Source organism: Artibeus jamaicensis, unplaced genomic scaffold (genome assembly GCF_021234435.1).
Source record: "Artibeus jamaicensis isolate MK-2021 breed Jamaican fruit bat unplaced genomic scaffold, CSHL_Jam_final scaffold_916, whole genome shotgun sequence".
NCBI lineage: Eukaryota > Metazoa > Chordata > Mammalia > Chiroptera > Phyllostomidae > Artibeus > Artibeus jamaicensis.
In genome coordinates, this window is record NW_026522059.1 from 37,566,928 (window position 1) to 37,586,837 (window position 19,910).

The 19,910-nt window shown below is 38.4% G+C and overlaps 1 protein-coding gene across 1 annotated transcript in view; it reads right to left on the bottom strand.

Annotated features, from left to right (window-relative positions):
* Positions 1 to 19,910, bottom strand: part of PREX2 (phosphatidylinositol-3,4,5-trisphosphate dependent Rac exchange factor 2) — a 226,910-nt gene that overhangs the window by 149,581 nt on the left and 57,419 nt on the right. The window contains exons 2-7 of the mRNA XM_037148935.2: positions 19,834 to 19,905; positions 18,426 to 18,548; positions 15,811 to 15,915; positions 12,673 to 12,774; positions 9,103 to 9,264; positions 521 to 654 (exon numbers count right to left, since the gene is read on the bottom strand). Of these exons, the coding sequence (XP_037004830.2) occupies positions 521 to 654; positions 9,103 to 9,264; positions 12,673 to 12,774; positions 15,811 to 15,915; positions 18,426 to 18,548; positions 19,834 to 19,905 (698 nt within the window). The remainder of the gene's footprint in view (positions 1 to 520; positions 655 to 9,102; positions 9,265 to 12,672; positions 12,775 to 15,810; positions 15,916 to 18,425; positions 18,549 to 19,833; positions 19,906 to 19,910) is intronic.

Sequence of the window (19,910 nt, forward strand, 5' to 3'; positions counted from 1 at the left end):
AAAAATCTTCCCACATCTATTCATCTACTGTAGCCCAGCCCACTGACTTCTGCTCCCAGGTGACAGTAGTAGTTTCCCAACTGGACCCAACACATTCTGATTCAGTGCTCCACTATTTGTGCTCTATACACCAAATAAAGTTTTTACCAAATAAAGATATGAAAGTGTTTTAAGAAGGAAGAAGTGCCAAATTAAGTTAAATACTGCTGAGAAAACAAGTAAAACTGTACAGAGCAGAAACATAACCACTTACTTAGAAAACACAGAGGTCAGTGGCGGTTTTGACATGAGCAGCTTAGTGGAGCCCCCAGAAGGCTCCTGGGGAGGCAGTGACATTGATGGACAGTCACAGTCACAGTTCAGACAGGTGTTATCAGAAGGTGAAGGGGTCACAGGACAGACCAAGCATGTCGAAGTTTGCTGATGATACCATGAGTTCCCAGGACCAAACACAAATGAAAAGGTGGCACCTGTGAGATAGACAGACGGCTTCTGAAGTGTTACCTGTGTATCCTCTTACCTGTGTTTTCTTTTGCAGTACACCAAAAGATTATCGAAAAGGAAAAACACCCGTTCTTGAATATTCCCAGAAGAAATCTTCAGCAGGACTCCACACATGAGCATTTCAGTGCAGGTATCAGTGATGTTGGACCCCTGAGTGAGAAAAAAATGGAGAAGATGTCTGACTGCTTCATGTCAGCTTTCACATGTACTTCTTTTACTCCTTTAATGCATATTTGTATTTATTTGAAGATGCAGTATATGGACAGAATGACACTTCAAACAGTACAAATATTTATACACAGAACTCAGGCCTCCTTTCCTTCCACTCTCCTTGTGTTTGGTCTCAGACAAGACAACTGCTGCTGAGAGATTCTGGGTCTCTCTTAGCTATTTTACATATGCATACATACATGAGCATCTATGATGCATGTTATTTATGTTCTTTAACAAGGAAATGATTTCAAACTGGCTCATAACATTAGCATTCCTCATTGTCCTTTCTTCCTCCTCTCTTTGCCTGGTATGGGGAGGGGGCCCCATGGGCACATGGCAAAGAAAAAGGAAACATTGAAATTTTTAGCAGGACTCAACTTATAGACCCAGCCCAAGGGCAGAGAGGAAAAAGAAAACAAAAGAAAAAATCTGTGTATTTAAAAAGAGCTTTTTAAATACATAGATTTAAACCTCCCACAGAGTTTTTCACCGTACATATTAAAAGTTGGCACAGACACACAGCCATTAAATAAGCCTTGAATAGCCACTAAAGTCATGGTTTAGTGACAAGACTGATTCTTAACACAAGCTCAAACCACTGACAGTTCAATGGAGCCACGAGAAGGAAGGAGCCTGCGCCCCTGCATCGTTCACACAGGAATGAATGATTGATTCCCGCCTGGCGAGCGGAACAGGCCACGCGCTGCTCTGGGAACTGAGCATGAACATCCGCTCTGAGCCACTGTAAATACTGGAGCCGATCAAAACTGGTGCACCAAGTTGGCCTTTTAAAAAGGAAATTTTTATCCACAAGAATATTTCCGTTTTAAATATGTCTGGTCTCTTTAAATCTGGGGCTAAATTTCTGATTCTTTTTAAATTTAATGGTTTAATTTTTGCTTTTAATATTTACAACTCAGAACATGAACTTTAGATTTCACATTTCCACAATAGTTAATACCGGTTTTCTGATCAATTATAAATCTTTAAGTTAAAATGATGACTCATAACTATAATAAGAAACTTCCTAAAGGGAAGTTAATTAGTACTGTGTTGTTGTGTTAATTTAAGTATGTATATTACAAATACACTTTAATTTTTAGATATTTCCCTCTTCTTTCCATTCATCATAAGGGTGTGTGTGCGTGTGCGTGTGTGTGTACTGTCAGACATTTACACAACTTCACATATTTTGTCATGTGATAATTAAGCAAAAACTGTCATCAATTGTGAATATCAATCCCAATTCCAGTGGCAATTTCTTATTTATAGTGAATACTACCTCTACCTTGAAAGAAAAAAGCTAAGATGGACAAACAGTATTCAAAATATAAAAAAAGGAAACGTCACATTGATAGCTACACTAGGGACTTACACAACATTGTGAAAAGTGGCTTTGTTAATAGCAACTTTACAAAAGGCACAAAATACCCTACTTTACACTATTTCTTACAGTAGCCTATAAAAGCCAAGGCATGAAGATAATGTTATATTATGAAAGGGTTACTACCAGAAAATATACTGTTTGCACATTTTCCCTTCACTTAAATAATAAAAAATCTACCTGTCTCTGTAGCAAAAAAAAATCTTATAGCTTTATCTTTAAAATATATAAAATTTATGATATTTTAAAAATTATGTGCATTTTTTCACTTATCAGAGTTTTGGGGGCCTGGGGTAAAAACACCAACCTACAAAATTCACAGGAGAACTTGAAATAAGATATGACTACAAGCATTAGATTGTGAGGTAAATGTCAGGAGCACTAAAGTCTATTATAAAGAGAATGTTGGATGAATGAGCTAGGAAATCAAACAAGCCAGACAGCTCAGAGGAGGAGATCAAAGCCTCTAGGACAATGGTTCTCAAATTTCAGCATGTGGAAGACACACCTGATGGGCTAGTTAAAACTTGGCTTGGGACTGCCCTCCAGACCATCCTGCAGGTGCTGATGCACGGAGTTTCCCACCAACACTTTTAGCAGCACTGCTTCTGAGGCTTGACTACCTGAGCTCAGGTGCTCAAGTGTTCAATGCAGCAACCACGCGAACATGAAGACAAAGGGGAGCACAGGTCTCCGCTGGAGGCGGTCCCTGCTGCCTCTCCAGCCCAGTACCTGAAGGGGTGTTATCGCACATTTTGGGGTCCCAGTTACACCTCCAGTGTGTTCATCCCCACGGAATATTCATCACCACTGAACATTCACTTAAATCTGCAGGAAGGGCTTTACCTGGATAGTATTTTTGTCTTCATTTTGAAGACTGATGTTAATTTTTAAATATACTTTTCACAAATCCATATTCAGTCACTGAACAACCATGTATACAGTAAACACTTATACCTAGGTGAGCACTAAGGTCAGATTTTTACAGTTCTATACCATCCCAGTCAATGTGCTGAACATATTCTCCTGGTATAAATCTCTGACATCTGGTCTTCCTAATCCTAAAGTTTTACCAAAAAATGTTTATTGAATTAAATCAGCTTTGTAAACTGTTCCATGGGTCACCATGCCTTTGTCAGAGGAAGCAGCCTCTTGCACTAAGAAAAAACTGTGACCGTGGGAAATATACTGTCCGTGAGAATAAGAAGCCACTGGAACAGGGTGCTGATGTATCACAGTCATAAACCAACATCTCAGAGGTGAGATGTGAAAGAGTTACTTTAAAAAATAAGAGGGCTTTGCATAAATCATTAATTTTGAACTGTCCCAAAGCCATTACGTATAATGTAATATGTATATGTGCATATTTAATGCAGATACTTTTAAATAATGTTTTTACTCTCTCTGATTCGGAGCCTTGCTGTCTTTCAGCAGCCCCTTAAAATATAACCAAAGTAATGTACTTTTATCATCTAGAATTAATATACATTTCCCTCTAGGAAGCTAAATTGATGATGTGAAATCAGAGATGGTTTGTTTGCAATGAATTACATATATCGAATTAAATACTGTAAAAACCTCTACTAGGAAGTTACATGAATGACTGCTTTCATTAGATCAGGAAAGGAGGCAGGCTGACCGTTCAAGGTAGGAAGTAATCATAAATAAATATGTGACCAGAGATGGAAAATGTACTCATCAAGGCCCCTCTCCCTCCAAAAGCTTCTTTTTCTACCCCAAGCTGTGCACCTATCTTATTTCTCTTCATCACCACCAGCCCAGCAGTGCAAAGGGTGAAATACGCTGAGAGAAGCCCACCTGTAAATGTTCACGAGAGAAACAGCACCTGCCTTGTAGAAGTACCTTTACAATGACTGAATTTCAAACAAACTTCAGGGTGTTCAACTATAACCACAAGGAAGTGAAAAAAACTCACAAAATGTATCTGTGTATTTGTGAACCATAAACCAGAACAGGATGCTACGGATTATTATACAACATCAAAGTAGCAGAATAATGAAGCAAACACTGGACTTTAAATAGAACCATGTCAGAATCACTGACATTAAGCAAAAGAGCCAAGAGTATCCAAACATAGTAAGAAGCCACTAACAATTAATACATAACTACAACATAATTATATCTGCACGTAATTACCACTGAATCCACTATGTGTCAGCAACTGTCTTAGATGCTGAGACCCAGAACTTGAGACATGACACCAGCTCCCAAGAAACATGTACACTAGTGAAAGAAAAGGAAACATGAGCACAATTAAATGCAGTGTGATCACTGAAAGAATAGAACATTAATAAATGAGGCCTGGTATGAGTGAACAGTGATGAGTCAGGCATGGCCTGTGTGTGTTTATGATTATGTAAGCTTATCATTAATGATACAGTTCATTCCATGATGTGGTTTCAGGCTTCCATCACTCTCCAGTAATTGTCTTCCTTGAATTCATGAGGCACACCATGTAAGTATTACCCTGCAGTACGGCTGAGATCAGCCTGATCTCAGATAAAAGCACACGTTGACTTCAGTCGGAGATGAGGACCCAGAGCAGCCCACTGGGGCCCCACTGTCACCACCAGCATCTCTTCCTGTCGTGTGAGCCTCAGGCTGCAGAATCCAGCAACAAAATTATAGCAATTCGGAATCTAAATTGCTAAGTTGAACAAAGCTTCAAGTTCAGTCTAGAACTTGAAATACATCACAGGCTGCCAATTAATTATATGGTCAGTCTACATGAAAAACTATTAAATTTCAATGTACCATTACAGAATTTAATGCAGAAGCATGCTACATTTTATGAGAGGACATCTGTTGGTGCCAAAGTATACTTTCAGAAAATGACAAAAGCCAAAAAGGCCATCAGAAGCACGTGCATTTATTATTTCATGGTTTCTTTTCTAATTTCCAATGTTTCTTAAACATTAAAATCATAGTTTATGAAGAACTGCAACAATAAACCCTCTTCTCAAAAAAAACAATACTGCCAAACCATATCTGAACTATTTGATCTTTTTGGTGTTAACAAGTTCTTTCAAAATACGTTACTTAAGGGTTCATTGCTGATTTTTTGCAGCTACGAGGTGGCAAAAATCATTGTAATCGGAAACCACTCACTGATTATCTGACCTCATTCTGGGCTCTCTCTGCTTCACACCAGGGGCTATCTCATTTATCTTGTCAACTCAAGGCTGAAAGTCAACATCAGAGAAGCACAGAGTGACTGCTGAGAGGAAACCATAATCTGGGGAAAGATGAGCCATGAAAGTGGCCTTGAAACTTCCTCCCTCACATACCCGGTGTCCACAGAAAAGAGTGACCTGCGCCACACCCACCTGCGGGGAGGAACGGAAGGTGGATAAGAGGCACAAGTCAATGGGTGCCCATAGAAAAATGGGTCCAATATCAAAGGAGTTTCTTGAGAAAATTAATGAAGCATTTGAATGTTCTTTTAAAAATACTTTAAAACTACTAGGAAAGTTGAATGTGAAATAAAGAATGTCACATTGTTTTATTATACAATTTTGTCAAAAAAGTATGCCCTCTCCAAAAAAAAGACTCAGCGTTTGATTCACTCTTTTCGAGATTCAAATTATTAACAGAAAATATAACTTAAATTCTGTTACATACTATATAAAACAAACCAATAATATAAATTCTCATTTCACTAAGATAAAGTCCCAATCAAACTTTCCCCCTGTCCCACCTGTGAAATTTTGCTCTCCCTTTTATGTGAATTCACTTTTAATGGTCCTTTCCCCAATCACTTACCCTTAAATAACAAGGACTATTTATAAACCAAGTCTACCTTAAGGTAGACTTACCAAATCACCTCAGGGAGGAGACAAAAAGAAATGGGTCTCACCATAACCTTTGCAAGACTCACAGTTGCAAAATACAAGACAGCATGAGTTGGAGTCAGGACACTGTCAGACATAAATTTCATCCAATTATGCAGCAAACAGATTCCGAAACCAACAAGAGGCGGTTTTTCAACGGTCTTGCAGTGTTGTGTTTCCCCGTGTAACAAGGTAAGCAACAAGTATCAGATTTCTCCTTACTTTCTAAAACACAACTGCTTCTCCTTACTTTCTAAAACAAAATTATTATGTTGAATCTTATTTTTTTCAACACTTGATATATTAATAATTCACCCTCTGATCTTTTATTGTGATTTTCCCCCTGATTTAAGAGATCAATCATATCAAGGATATAAAGGTGAATTACTAAAGATATGATGTTTATTGATACCCCTTTGTCAATATCAGTCAGTATCATCCCAAAAATTATAATAATATAGTTACAATACTATCAACCCACCAAAAAGCAGACTAAGAACAGTCCTGTTCTACAAAATGAATCAATGACCCTGATTTAACAGTTAATAAATTGGTTTTCAAGCAGTGAATACTGCTCTACAATTACCTTTAGTAGAATATCTTGTGGAATGTTCGGAATGTTGGATAAGGTATATGACTGAGATATCATAAATTATATTAATCAAAGGTACACTTCAAATATGAGCAATTAAAGCACTTATAGGTCTTCTGTAGTGGCAGTCACCATGTAAATGCTGACAGATCTAATTTTTAGAACAGGCAAGTTTACCTGAGAGATTTTGACTGTAAAAAGCCTTCATGTAATGCATGGGGAAACAAGATCATAGATAATTCAGTTATTTGAAATAATAGTTCCCCTAAAGTGGAAATAAGGCAAGTTCCCAGCCATTCAAGAGAGTGCTAGCTCTCTAGCTACAGGAGCAAGAGTCATGTCCAAGGTGGCCCTGAAGGTGTGCAAGACGTCGTGGAAAGCGCTAGAGGAGGAGCTGGTTCCCAAGGTCAGCTCAAGACTCTAAGCCTCAAAAACTCTGAGAAACTCTCTGTCCTGTGACTGTCACACCAACAGCTGTCTGTCCTTGGCTCTGCTCTAACTAACCCCAGGAGAGTCACTCTAAACAGATGCAAAGCTGTCTGTAAACAGAACAAACCTGTTAGCAATTCAAAGAAAGCTCTTTAACTAACCATTCCCACTCCTTCCCGAGCTGGGATTCATCCTGGATGAAGGATGACTGTGTCCCTCTGTTTCATGACCTCTGAGTCCCATCAGATAGCAGCTGCTCCTAATCTTCCAAGGGGGACCCAGGCTGAGTACTCAAACAGCGTGCCCCATCTCTCTAAGGTGATGGGCTGAGATGAGGAATCGGGTTCTTAACACAAGTTATTGGTGTGGCTGTGCTCCAACCAGCAGTTCCTCAAAGTCCCCAAACTCCCAAATCACTGTATGGCTGAGACTTGTGCAATCATTTTCAAATCTCCTCAAGGAGACTTTGTGTTGCCACTCTTTTGGGGTCCCAACATTCATATTACCTACTGCTGGAACTGAAGTCACAGCTGATTTCCTCCCACCAGTTTTCTCAGTAGCAATGCTCTTTCCTTGCACTCCAGTGACATACACCCAGCGCAAGACTGGCGAGGCCGAGGCACCCACCACTACAGGTCACAAATGACGCAGGATGGCCCCAATGCATTCTTCCTTGGAGCCACTAGCATGCACCACACAAGAAATATCAATACTTTTTAAATAATGGCTCATTTCTACAGGAGACTCGATTTGGGGGATCTCATGGGAGTAGGAAACAAAAATATTACAGATCCCATTTCCATAAAGAGCTGAACAGACTGTGGGGTTTCTGTTTTGGTAAAAGGCCTGGCAGACATCACCGACAAATCCTTTAATTTAAAGTAAGCTCAGTGTTTCTTCCAATATTTCAGTGACAACAGACAGCAAAGGCAAACTTTAGTCCATTTTTCTCAGCCCAGCAGGACAACCGCTCCCCAGGAAGGGAATTATCATCATGAATCGACTGTAAAACACAGGACTGTTTTGATTGATTGGAATAAGTAGCAGTTGTGCTGAATGGGGGTCACCCTGGACACTTGAAATGGAAGAATATAAATGAGGAGGAAGCTAAGTCAGATCTCAGTAAACATTTTTAAAAATTCATGGGAAAGAATGGATAAAAAGGAGAATTCCCTGAAGTCAAAGTTCGAGATTTCTTCGCAAATCTAAGTGGCTGTAATTTTGGATGTAAGTGGAAACCAATATATTGAAGATAAGAAACAAATCAGTCATTATAATGCCCTAACAATAAAAGCTACTTGGATTTGTGTGATACAATATTTGGTTAGAAATTCTTTAAAACTTGTCTACACTTTAAGAATATTATAATAATTGTTTACTTTACAACAATAAAAGTGTATCCCAGTCCAAAGCCCATGCTCATCTAAATAAGACAACTGAAAGACAGACATTTCAGTCTGTCCTACAAGTAGCACTAAAGTAATATAGGGCCCCCACAAAGTAAATGGGACTCAAAGTTACCATAGCTGAAAACACATTACAGATTCTGAATACCACTCTTCATTGACTTTTTTATAATTAGAAAATTCTCTCTTTAATAAATCATGAACCCATGAAATTTGTCATCTTGAATGGACCTTAAAAATCCCATCACAGCTACTTCATTCATTTTAGAAATGAAGAAATTCAAATTTAGAGAGAATAAGTCAGCTTACAATGAAATTTACCAGCAAACCCCAAATTTATAGTCTGAAAATAGTCTCACAGCACATGTATGGAGCCTTAGTCTTTCTCTGTACTCTTTCCAGGGTTCAGGCTATATACTTATTGACCGCAGTTAATGCAGGAAAAAGGGATAACTCCAATGCACAAATGCTAAAATATCAAATCTTATAACCCACGCAGTATTGGCTGGCTCTCGCACAAAGCTTGAGGATAAGCCAATTAACTACCACTTTAAAGATAATTAAAAATACAAATGACAGCATTTTTCAGAAATACTTACAGCCCCCCTAGCATTGTCTAGGAAAATGACCATTTGCAGTCCCATCCAATGCCGATCCACTCTATACACAGCATGAGAAACAGCAAAACTAATTTAAGCTCAATTGCTGAAACAGTGACTGTACCTCCCAGCCTTCTATGTGAGACTGCCATTCCTCTAAAACTTCTAGCTTCTCCATCTGTCTCTTGGCCTCATTTATGTTGGAACAGACGGCTTTCATGGCTTGGAGGGCTTCCATCACCGCTGCATAGTCACTGTGTTTCCTTGGAGTCCGCTTCAGCAACTCCTGTTTATACACAAAAACAAATCACCCTTTGATCTTCAGCTTTCTGGTACAGCAGGTTCAGACTGACCAGGAAATGAAAACTGCAAAGATCGTGAGAGCCACTTTCAGAGGTGACATCACAAACTCCACCAAGATTGAGATCTAACAAAAGACTGAATCAATTTATGTGTTATTACTCTGATACACATTTTGGCACTTGAATTTTTCCTGAAAAATTATTTTGTTCTTAAAAACTAACTTAAGCGATTTCTCTTTTCAAGTTGTCAAATATTTCACCTGCAGCATGTAATTTTTTTTCATAAGTTTGACTTTGGGTCTAACAGAAGCACATCTTTCTATGTTAATTTCATTTTCCCAGAGACTTTAACAGAATAGTAAATCTTTAAATGAATATGTGCCATAATTTCAAAAATAATTTCAGTGCTCTGTTTTCTAATAATTTTTGGAGAAACTACAAAAATATGTCATAAGTAAAACTTTTAAAGGGCGCCTTATACTCTAGCAGAATAAATAGTTCATAAATTCCACAATACTCCATCATTAAAAGAACAATTTATGCCGTTTTCACAAATTACTCAGGTTCATTCTCTGCTATGAATCAACTGCCATACAACCTTCAATAGCTTTATTTTTGTTTTTGTTTGGGGACAGGGTTTGTTGGCTTGTTATTTATAGTTTGTTTGTTTTTTCCATTCAGGATATCAGAACCAAAGTGATCTTTAATCTTGTAAATATATTAAAAGGGCTTGTTAGTTGTTTAGAAACACAAAATTAAACATTTTCACCCACAGTCTAGACGGCCGTGACCACATTGCTTTTTAATTAGTCATTTGTTTTCTTACTGCACTGCCCTCACCACGCAACTAACACAATTACCACAACTACAGAAGTCCTGAGGCGAGTCACTGCAAGAATTTTCTTAATTCTTAACATACAGTGGGAAAATAGGCAGTGGCTATATTCTCTGGAGGTCTGCTGTTTTTCACAAATTTGCCATAAACTTTGACCCTGCATTGAATGTGTTCAGACTCTGTTCTTCAGAGCAAGCACCACATGAGTGCACGTTAAATCGCTCCCAAGATAAGGTTTAAAAAGTTACGCTGAATCACAAATAAAGGAGGTAGGTGACCTTTTCCAGAAATTCTGAAGAGTAGAAATATTTGTAAATCATGTGAAGAGATCAACTCAGTTTGCAAGATATGAGATTTGGAGCCCTGTGGACTTGTGCCCAGTGAGTATCTGTGAAGTCTAGACATTAATTTAAATCATGTGAAATAATGAGAGAAATGACTAGTACAATCTTCTCTCAATTACCTGCCATGCACGCTGTTCTGATGGGCCAACCTGATAATTTCAAACTCCACAAATGAGACCAATGTATCTTTTCTTTAACACACAGCCTAATCCCATAATATTTTTCTCTGAGTAAATAAAGCCCTCCAAAATCAAAGAGAACACCAGCACAATTTTTCAGCTGCTACTACCAGAAAGAAAAACATCAGCACCAACATATCTACTTACACAGGTAAACATTTCTTTGTGTTTCTCTGTGAAAATAATCTCCCCCAAACTGGAGAAGATGTCATCTTTCCACTGCTTAAAGGTGCTCTAAAATAGCCTCTTTTTTCCTAAGTAAGGACTTGTCCAAATTCTAGCTTTTGAAATGCCAGCTCAAGCACATGAGATCATCCTTCTCAGAAATGAGTGACTTAGAACAACCACTCGACATAAAGCACTTTTCTTAATATCACTATGCCTTCTGACTTTTAAAACAAACCAACTCCTGGGACCCCGAAGTTTGGGATGGGAGTAAGTGCAGTGATGAGCACACATGCAAATCTGAGTCACCGTGTCAGAGGTCCAGAGGGATCTCAGGGACAGGAGGCACGTCTATGCCAGCCCTCCCCATGCTCCTGCCTGCATGAACTGTACAGAACTTGAGATCTCTGACCCAGCTCTCCCAAGCAATTCGACTTGCTTTTCAATAAGAAGAGATCCTTTCAATGAAATTTTACACAGAAACCAAATTTATGTAGCTGACAAAAGTCATAGTAAAAAGTGTATTTTAGTTCGAATTCATAAAATTTATTTCTTGGAAAGTAAATTAATAAGAATACCAGTTAATATGTCCATAGCATTTCTGGGTATTTTTGAATTTGGATAACCAAGTAGTAATTAACATGTTAAAATAAATCAGAATCAAATATGTATGAATAATAATGGCTAACATTTATGGAATATATACTATGCTAAATAATTTATATTAAATAGCTCAATTAATTATTAGGTAATAATTCATATATGCATATATATGTAAACATACACAGATATGCATATATACATATACATATTCTTGTAGGTATACACTACAATTTCTTCATCATCATCATTATCATCATTACCCTTTCTGACTCACAAGCAAAAACCCAAGGCTTTAAGAGATTAGATTATGTGTTAGTCATACAGCCATAAGCAGAACACTTTGAACTTGAACTCAGAAGTCATGTGTTCAACCACCACGCCAAACTGTCTATTCTGAGGTAACAGTTCTAAAAAACACTATTTCCAGAATTATTGTTCTCATCTATTCATGGGACCTTACAGTGTAAGCAATAATTAATACTTTACAATATGTTTTTCATAATAGAAATGTTGGTCATTATAAGGAGGCAATGTCCCTACAACCATTCATGAAGCATTTCCTATCTCCCAGAGGCAATGTTTTCTTGACCTTGGCATTCTATGCTCATCATTTACTGTCACATGTGACCCCCATCATTCTCTGTACTAATGCTTTAAAATCAGGCTCTGAAATTATGTAGCTTTGAGTTTCATTTCATTAGCATCAAGAAGGCTCTGGATTATGTTACTTTGACCTTTACTTCATTAACACCAATGTTAAAGTAAGTCAAAAAACACATGAACTGAGAATTTACTTGAGATAAAGAAGATAAAATGCTATATAAACTGGTCATAATGTATTTAATGGGACCTATCTTGAAACTAACACCCTTACTCTAAATGAAACTCAAGTATGTTTTCTACAAAGAGTATGTTTTGTCTCTTTTCTTTAAAGATTTGTTTCCTACTCCACATATAAATTAGTGACAAAATGACCATTTGAATTGAATTTATTGGGGTGACATTGGTTAATAAAACTACATAGCTTTCAGGTATACAAACCTACAATACATCTCCTATATATTACATTGTGTGTTTACCACCCAATTCAAGTCTTTTTCTATTACCATTTCTCCCCCTTTACCTTGTTATACCTTCCCCTACCACAATGACTATGAATGCCCTTTCTTTAGGTCAGACTATTTAAGAGAAAAAAACATATTTTAAAGACTATAAGCAAAATATGCAGGTAAAAGGAAAACATTACAATAAATACAAAAAAAATACCTTTAAAAGAAGAGGGTACTTGCATATTCTTTGTATTGGTGTCACTAAGTACCCTTCCAAGGGGACATCTGTGTTCTTCCGTCCTCCAAGCAGCATGCAGTTCTGGGTGGGAACAGACATGATCGATCATGTTTTTAAAACCTGAAGATGTAAAACTTTCTTCCATCACAAAATTTTCTGCTGAGAAGTTGTGAAAGGATGTCTCTCTATAGCTTCTTTCTCTGAGAAGATCACACTCAGTTACAAACAACATTTACAGGAGAGATAGAGAAACACTTTTGCCTTTCGTATTAGTTATGGAAGCCAAGATGTGCTTTTGGATCTGTGTCTTGAAAACTGATTCACATATATTCTCCTGAGTATAAAGTCTAAGGGAAAAAAATAGAAGCAGAGATAGAGATGGAGAAATAGATCAATGGATGAATGGATGAATAGATGGGTAGATGGATAGATGGAATGGTTGTCTGGGTTGCTGAGTGGGTGGGTGGATGGATGGAGGGATGGGTAAACAATAGACAGATACATAGATGTATCCTCCTTCTAAAGGGAAGTAGTATTGTTTTGTAGAAGAACAGGCCTAAAGACAACAGGGTTCCAGGTGTGCTCTGCCATTGACTAGTGATGCAACTGGATTGAGACATGGAAGAGGTTTTATTTTTTCCTCAAAGCAATAGCAAAAGCCAGACTATCACTGTTTGGGGGCCAGTTTCCCAAGCCCCAATTCCCATGTTACAACACAGACAGGACCAGGTGACATGTGCACGTGTACAACAGGAGAGGAGACCTGAGGTTAGGGAGCACGGACCTCCTGTAAGGGCAGCACGCATGTCTACCCACTCCGCAGAAGGAAGACAGTGTATCTCTGAGACGGTCTGTGATACAAACATTATTTTAAAGATGAGCAGAACAAAGGCAGTCAGTTCTTCTGATGACAAAGCATGCAGAGACATGAGACCCATGGAGAATTGCCTCCCAAGACAAACTTCTAAATAAACTATGGATCAAAGAAATTACAAAGGACACTAGACATTTTAAAAAACTGAATGAAAATGAAAACACATGTCAAAATGTATGGGATACAATTAAAGCCACATATAAGGCAAAACTCGAAGCTTTAAATACCTATAATTAGAAAAGATAAAAAGGTCTTAAAGACTCTCAACAAACTATGAATAAAATGGAACTTCCTCAACCCCACCCAATAAAGAACATCTACAAAAAAATCTACAGACAACATCATACCTAATGATGAAAAACTAAATGATGTCCCGCAATGATGAGAAACCAGGCAGGACTGTCTATTCTTACTACTTCTATGCAAGGAAAAAAAAAGACATCTACATTGAAAAGGAGGAAGTAAAATTGTCTTTATTTTCAGATGACATAATCTTATCTATAAAGTATCCTCAAGATTCCCCCAAATCTTCTAGAATTAATACATGAATTTAAATCACAAGATGGAAGAATAGAGAATATACAAGATACAAGAATACACAAATGTCATTTAAATTTCTATATACTACCAAGGAGTAACCCAAAAATGACATTAAGATAATTCCTATCACAATACCATCAAAAAGAGTAATGCACTTAGTAACAAATTAATCAAAATAAGTGTAAGATGAATACAGATATCTTAAATATGACAACAAAAGCACAACCACAAGGGAAAACATTTTAGAAACTGGACTTTAACAGAATTTAAGACATTTGATCTTTGAAAGACAATGTTTTTATTTTTAAAAAATGTTTATTTATTTTTAGAGAGAGAGGAAGGGAAGGAGAAAGAGAGAGAGAGAAACATCAGTGTGTGATTGCCTCTCATACGCCACCGACTGGGGACCTGGCCCACAACCCAGGTATGTGCCCTGACTGCGAATCAAAATGGTGACCCTTTGGTTCACTGGCCTGTGCTCAATACACTGAGCTATACCAGCCAGGGCCCAAAAGACAATATTTTTAAATGAACAGACAAACCCCGCACTGGGAGGAAATAGCTGCAAATTATGTCTGATATAGGGACCGTTTCCAAAACAAAGTTATAGCTCAATAGAAGATAAACACTACAGTTTAAAAATGTGTAAAAGATATGAAAAAGCACTTCACCAAAGAGAATATATGAATGCCTAATAAACACATGCAATCATCCTTAATATCATTGGTCAATAGAGAAATGCAAATAAAATCACCTTGCGATACAACTACACGGCCAGTGGCATGGCTACAATTGGAACTTACAATACTGTGTGTTGGCAAAGATACAGAGCAACTGCAGTCCTCATACACTGGGGTGGACATGGCACAGCCACCCGGGTAGTCCCTTAAAAAGCTAAACATACACTTACTACGACCCAGCAATTCAACTCTTAGTATCTACTCCAGAGAATGAAAATATATGTCCACACAAAGATTTGCACAATACATAGTGTTCATAAAAGCATTATTTGTAATAGCCCAAACTGAACATTTCCTGACTTTTCTACACTAACCAATCTCTCTCCGAAATGAGCTTTCATAGGCAGCACCATGAGGTCCACCATTTTCCTAGTCACTTGCTGACCCAATGTTCCTATCTGGCAGTGGATAAACAAAATGGTACAGCCACCCAGTGAAATAGTATTCAGCCATAAATTTGAGTGGAATATAGATACATACTATTAAAAGGATGAATCTCAAAAACCTTTGACTCAGTAAAAGAAGCCAGGCATAATAAAGTATACTTTGTATGATTTCACTGATACAAAACCTCCAGAATAGGCAAATCTCCAGAGACAGAAAGCAAATCAATGATTGGTGGGAGAGGAGATGGACTGTTAACAGGAATGAAGGACTTTTGGGGGTAATGAAAATGTCTAAAACTTGATCATGGGGACATTATTCCACACCACAATCTGCTCACTAGGGACCTGTGGGATTCACAGACAGCACAGAAATCAACCAGGAGAGGGCATTATCAGTGTGTCCCCACTACTGGCCTCTCCCAGCTCTCACTTCCTACATGAGTGAAGGACTCTGGCTTCCTAGGCTGGGTATGTTAAACGGCCCCACAGCGGTTTCTACACCACACTGATGCTGTTCCTTGGTGCTTGGCTGGCCTATCAGCAAAGAGTAACACATGCTAACACATAATATTCTTACCAAAAGGAATGTCCGGATGGTTCTAATTTTGTTAAGTTCAAGAAGCAATTTTTGTGCCTTTTCATGGTTGCTGCAATATTCATCATAGATACGGAACTTGTCTTTCTGCAAATTCAAGTCAGAATGAATTAGAGTCATTTTATTAGCCACTTGAAATATTAACCTGTGGGATTTTATGAACCAACTTTATTAAGTGTTTACTATATTTTACAAGCTATACCATATATATGTATATACATTTCTTTTCCCTGATCCATAAAGAATAGCATTGGAAAGAAGCTACACACAATAATTATCATCCAATATGATGTGTGCAACAATAAGTAAATGAACCACATGGAAGCAACTTAGAGAAGAGAGAGTCCTTAGCTTTGCTCAGAGAGCTGAGTCAGAGTTTTAAAAGGGAAGTAACAGTACAGCAGGGTCCAGAGAGAGGGATCCATGATTCCCAGGCAGGGAGAGGGAAGAAAGTATGTGAGGCACGGGGAAATGTGTGTACCAGTTTCTACAGAACTCCAGAAACACTGTGTCCTGAAGTTCACAGGTGCCGACCTGGGCCGGGCATTTAAAACAAACACTGAAAAGCAGGAGAATATTCAGCAACAGGTGAATAAGGTAAGGAAGCCACTGACTGCATATGAGAGGTCATTTCAGAAAGATACAATGTTAGTTTATAAAATAAGAAAATGGTAGCTACATTTTAATAGCTGCTGTATTGTAAAGAATTTACAACTTTATGTAACTCCAAAATACAAAACTGGAAACAATTGGTGGAAATTGCAAGGGAGTGATGGCGAGTGATTGGCAGATTTGTGATTAATATAAAGATTTTCTAGCAATTACAGCCGTCAGTAAAAGCGATCAAGTAAAAAATAAATAAACAACTTTCACAGATACTGTATAGAGGATACTTTCAAAACAGGAGGAATTTTGCCATTATGATCTCTCAGCTTTCCTCCATCTGTGAGATTTTCTCTAAATATTTATGGTCAGTATCTATCAGACAAGTACCAATCAAGGAGGAAGACAGAAAGTGTATTGATCGAATATTAGAACAGAAGTGTGTCCCCTGAAATTTTAGGGACATGCAGAAAGAAACACAGAGTGTACGTTATATAGCCAGTAGGAAATATATTGAATTACTTATTTTAAGAGATGATATGAACCAGAATAAAACAAACTTAAGAAATAGTTTAGCTAAATACATGGATGACAGATTGATAGCGTGTTACAGAGGAAATGGATGTCAGGGTGGAAGATTCCCAAGCGCAGCCCTGAGCTGAGATAGCAACCACTCCAGCTGGCAGGACACTAGAACTCCCTCGTGAAATCGAACAGTCTGGGATCAGCGGACTAAACACGCCTGGCTTCCAGCCGTATCCAGGGAAAGCACAGTTCATCTTCCTCCACCCAAGGAGCCTCTCCCTTTAATATAATTATCTTCATGAAATATTTTCGGATTACAAACGTAACATATACAGAGACTGCTCACGACATAAAGAGATATAGATTTAGAAATTACATAGCTACCTTTATAAAAAAGACTAAGTAAAAATTCAAAATAAACAAAAATTGATATAAAATACTCTTACATATTTTAATAAAACATTAATTATGTAGCATATTTTTAATCCTTACCCGAGGACATGCTTATTGATTTGAGGGAGAGAGGAAAGGAGGGAGAGAGAGGGAAAGAAACATCGACGTGAGAGAGAAACATCCATCAGTTGCCTCTCCACATGCCTCACCTGGGGACCGAACATGAAACCCAGGCGTGCACCCTGGCCAGGAATCAAACCCTCAACCTTTCTTTGGTTTATGGGATGACACTCCAACTAAGTGAGCCACACTGGCCAGGCCTATCACATTTTGATAAATATGGATTCGAATTAGCCACTTGGCATCAGTGGAATGGTACAAACAGCACTTTTTTTGAGATAAATATTTTTTAGTTCTGAAAACAATTTTCATCATACAGGTGGCTTTTCACTTTGCAAATCAATTGCAGAATTTTTTTCAGCTACTGTGCCCAAAGTGATCAAAATGACCATAGAGGCATGAGGTACAGTGTGAAATAGATAAGTACTGACTGATCCTTCTGCACCGCTCAGCATGCCCCTCTGAGAAACCATCCTGGAGAAAAACCCAGACACAGACACACATGTGCCTCGATGACCAGGTTTGCTCACCCCCAGGTTTGTCACCAGTTGATTAACAAGGGGACGTTTTGACTAATCAAAGGCTCCTCATGCCATTAAGAGAATAAGAATTTCTGCTTCAAGAGAGAAATGCTCTATGTTTGAGAGAAACATAAAAATCCATTCATTATGAGCAGCCTGAATATTCATTAGAATTCAGAGCTACAGAGGATGCGAAGACCTAAGTTGTTGGGAAAAAGAAAAGGCTGTTTATTCTTCGCTGAATAAAATGGATGATGTGAGGCGCTCTCCCATTTGCTGGCTCCAACTGGAAGATTTCATTGGCCTTAAAAGACCCCAAACTTTTGGTGTCAGATTTTACTTCTAATGCTGAATTCCCACATCCTACTAGGCCAAAAGCTAAACCCGCGAATGTAAGTGGAAAGAGATTTTAAAATAAACAGAAATTTATCCTACAAAGTGAAGAAAGCAAGTTCCCACTTCTTGCTGAGCACTAGGTTCAGGATGTAAGCATTCTTCCACAACTTGTAAGAATTCCTTATGTACTGCAAGGATATCTTCGATGTTTGAGAACAGTATCTGTAAATAAATGAACATGTCAGTAAGTGCAATAGTGAAGCAATTAAAAAAAAATCTATGCAAGCACAGTATTCTCTTCCAAGCTGAAAACTTCAGTGGATAGCTATCTATCCCTAATCCATTCCTTCCTCCCACCCAGAGGGCAGAGTACCAATTTTGTCTGGACATCCTCTCTACTCCCACACAGTGCTGAAAACCAGGACCTATTCCTGGCTCTCATGAAAGCCTGAATCACTGAATTCAAGCACGGTGGTCCCACCCCATGAACAAGAATGGGCTGCAGGTAAAACAGGGCAGGCAGATTGACTGGCAGGCTCTTTGATCCTAGGAAGGGCATCCTGGACTGGACAGCCCTTTCCACCTCTGGAAAGGTGCCTTTGTGTGGACAGTTCTTAGATCATTTTGCAGTTGTGGGAAGAGCCAGTCCAGGGGCAAAGCTGATAAGCTGAATGGTACAGGCAAGAGCTAGAAAGAACCTCGCATCCTTATTAAGTTCCCTGAGTCACCAGTCCTGAACCTACTCTTCTGTCTGGAGCTCCTAGTACGAGAACCAAAGTACCTTCAAGTCAATTTGAGTAATAGGTGTCTTTTGCAACCACAAGCATGCAAACTAAATGGTAGGAGAATTTAAAAGTTAGGATTGAACTTACAGGGAAATAAAGTAAGGAGAACCCATAAATTCCTTGGAAAGTTTTCATTTTCAGTCAAGTAAAATAGCAGGTTAGCATCAAAAATACGTATTAATGACTTATGCAACCTGAGTAACAATGACTATAGCAAAATTCATTTTCATTTCCCATCCTTTTCCCCAAAGCTCTTCAAAATCACCCTTCCCTGCAGTTTAAAAATAAACGCTTATACATTTGTTTGAGTTGCAGGTATTGTGCAGACTTTCTTTTCTGCACCAATGGACCATCCAAATTGTCTGTTCTTCAGTGATTAGAGGCTGGAAGCTGCATCTCCTCCCATCCTGGCTTCCTGAGCCAGCTCACTCCTCTCGCACAGAGCTCAGTGCCCTGCCTCTTGCAGACACTAAGGTTCTTGGTCTCAGGTTTATTTTTCTTTCTCTTTTTGAACTTTCTCAAACCACTGGCAAGAAATAAACTCTCTACTATGTCTCCTGCTCTATCCTCTTTTTCCAAACTCTGGTTTTCCTTTTTCTAGTTTTCACCCACAGAAGTGAATGGCACAAGAACTTATACTGGGACTGAAGAAACCTTCTACAGATGAAATTTTAGCTAGGGAAAACCTGAGTTTGGGCTGAGAGCCGACTGTCCCTACTCACCTTCACTGTTTCCTCTGAGACATTTTTGTCAACTTTTGATGCTGCCCACTGGTTCATTCGGTGTAAGAATGCCTGCG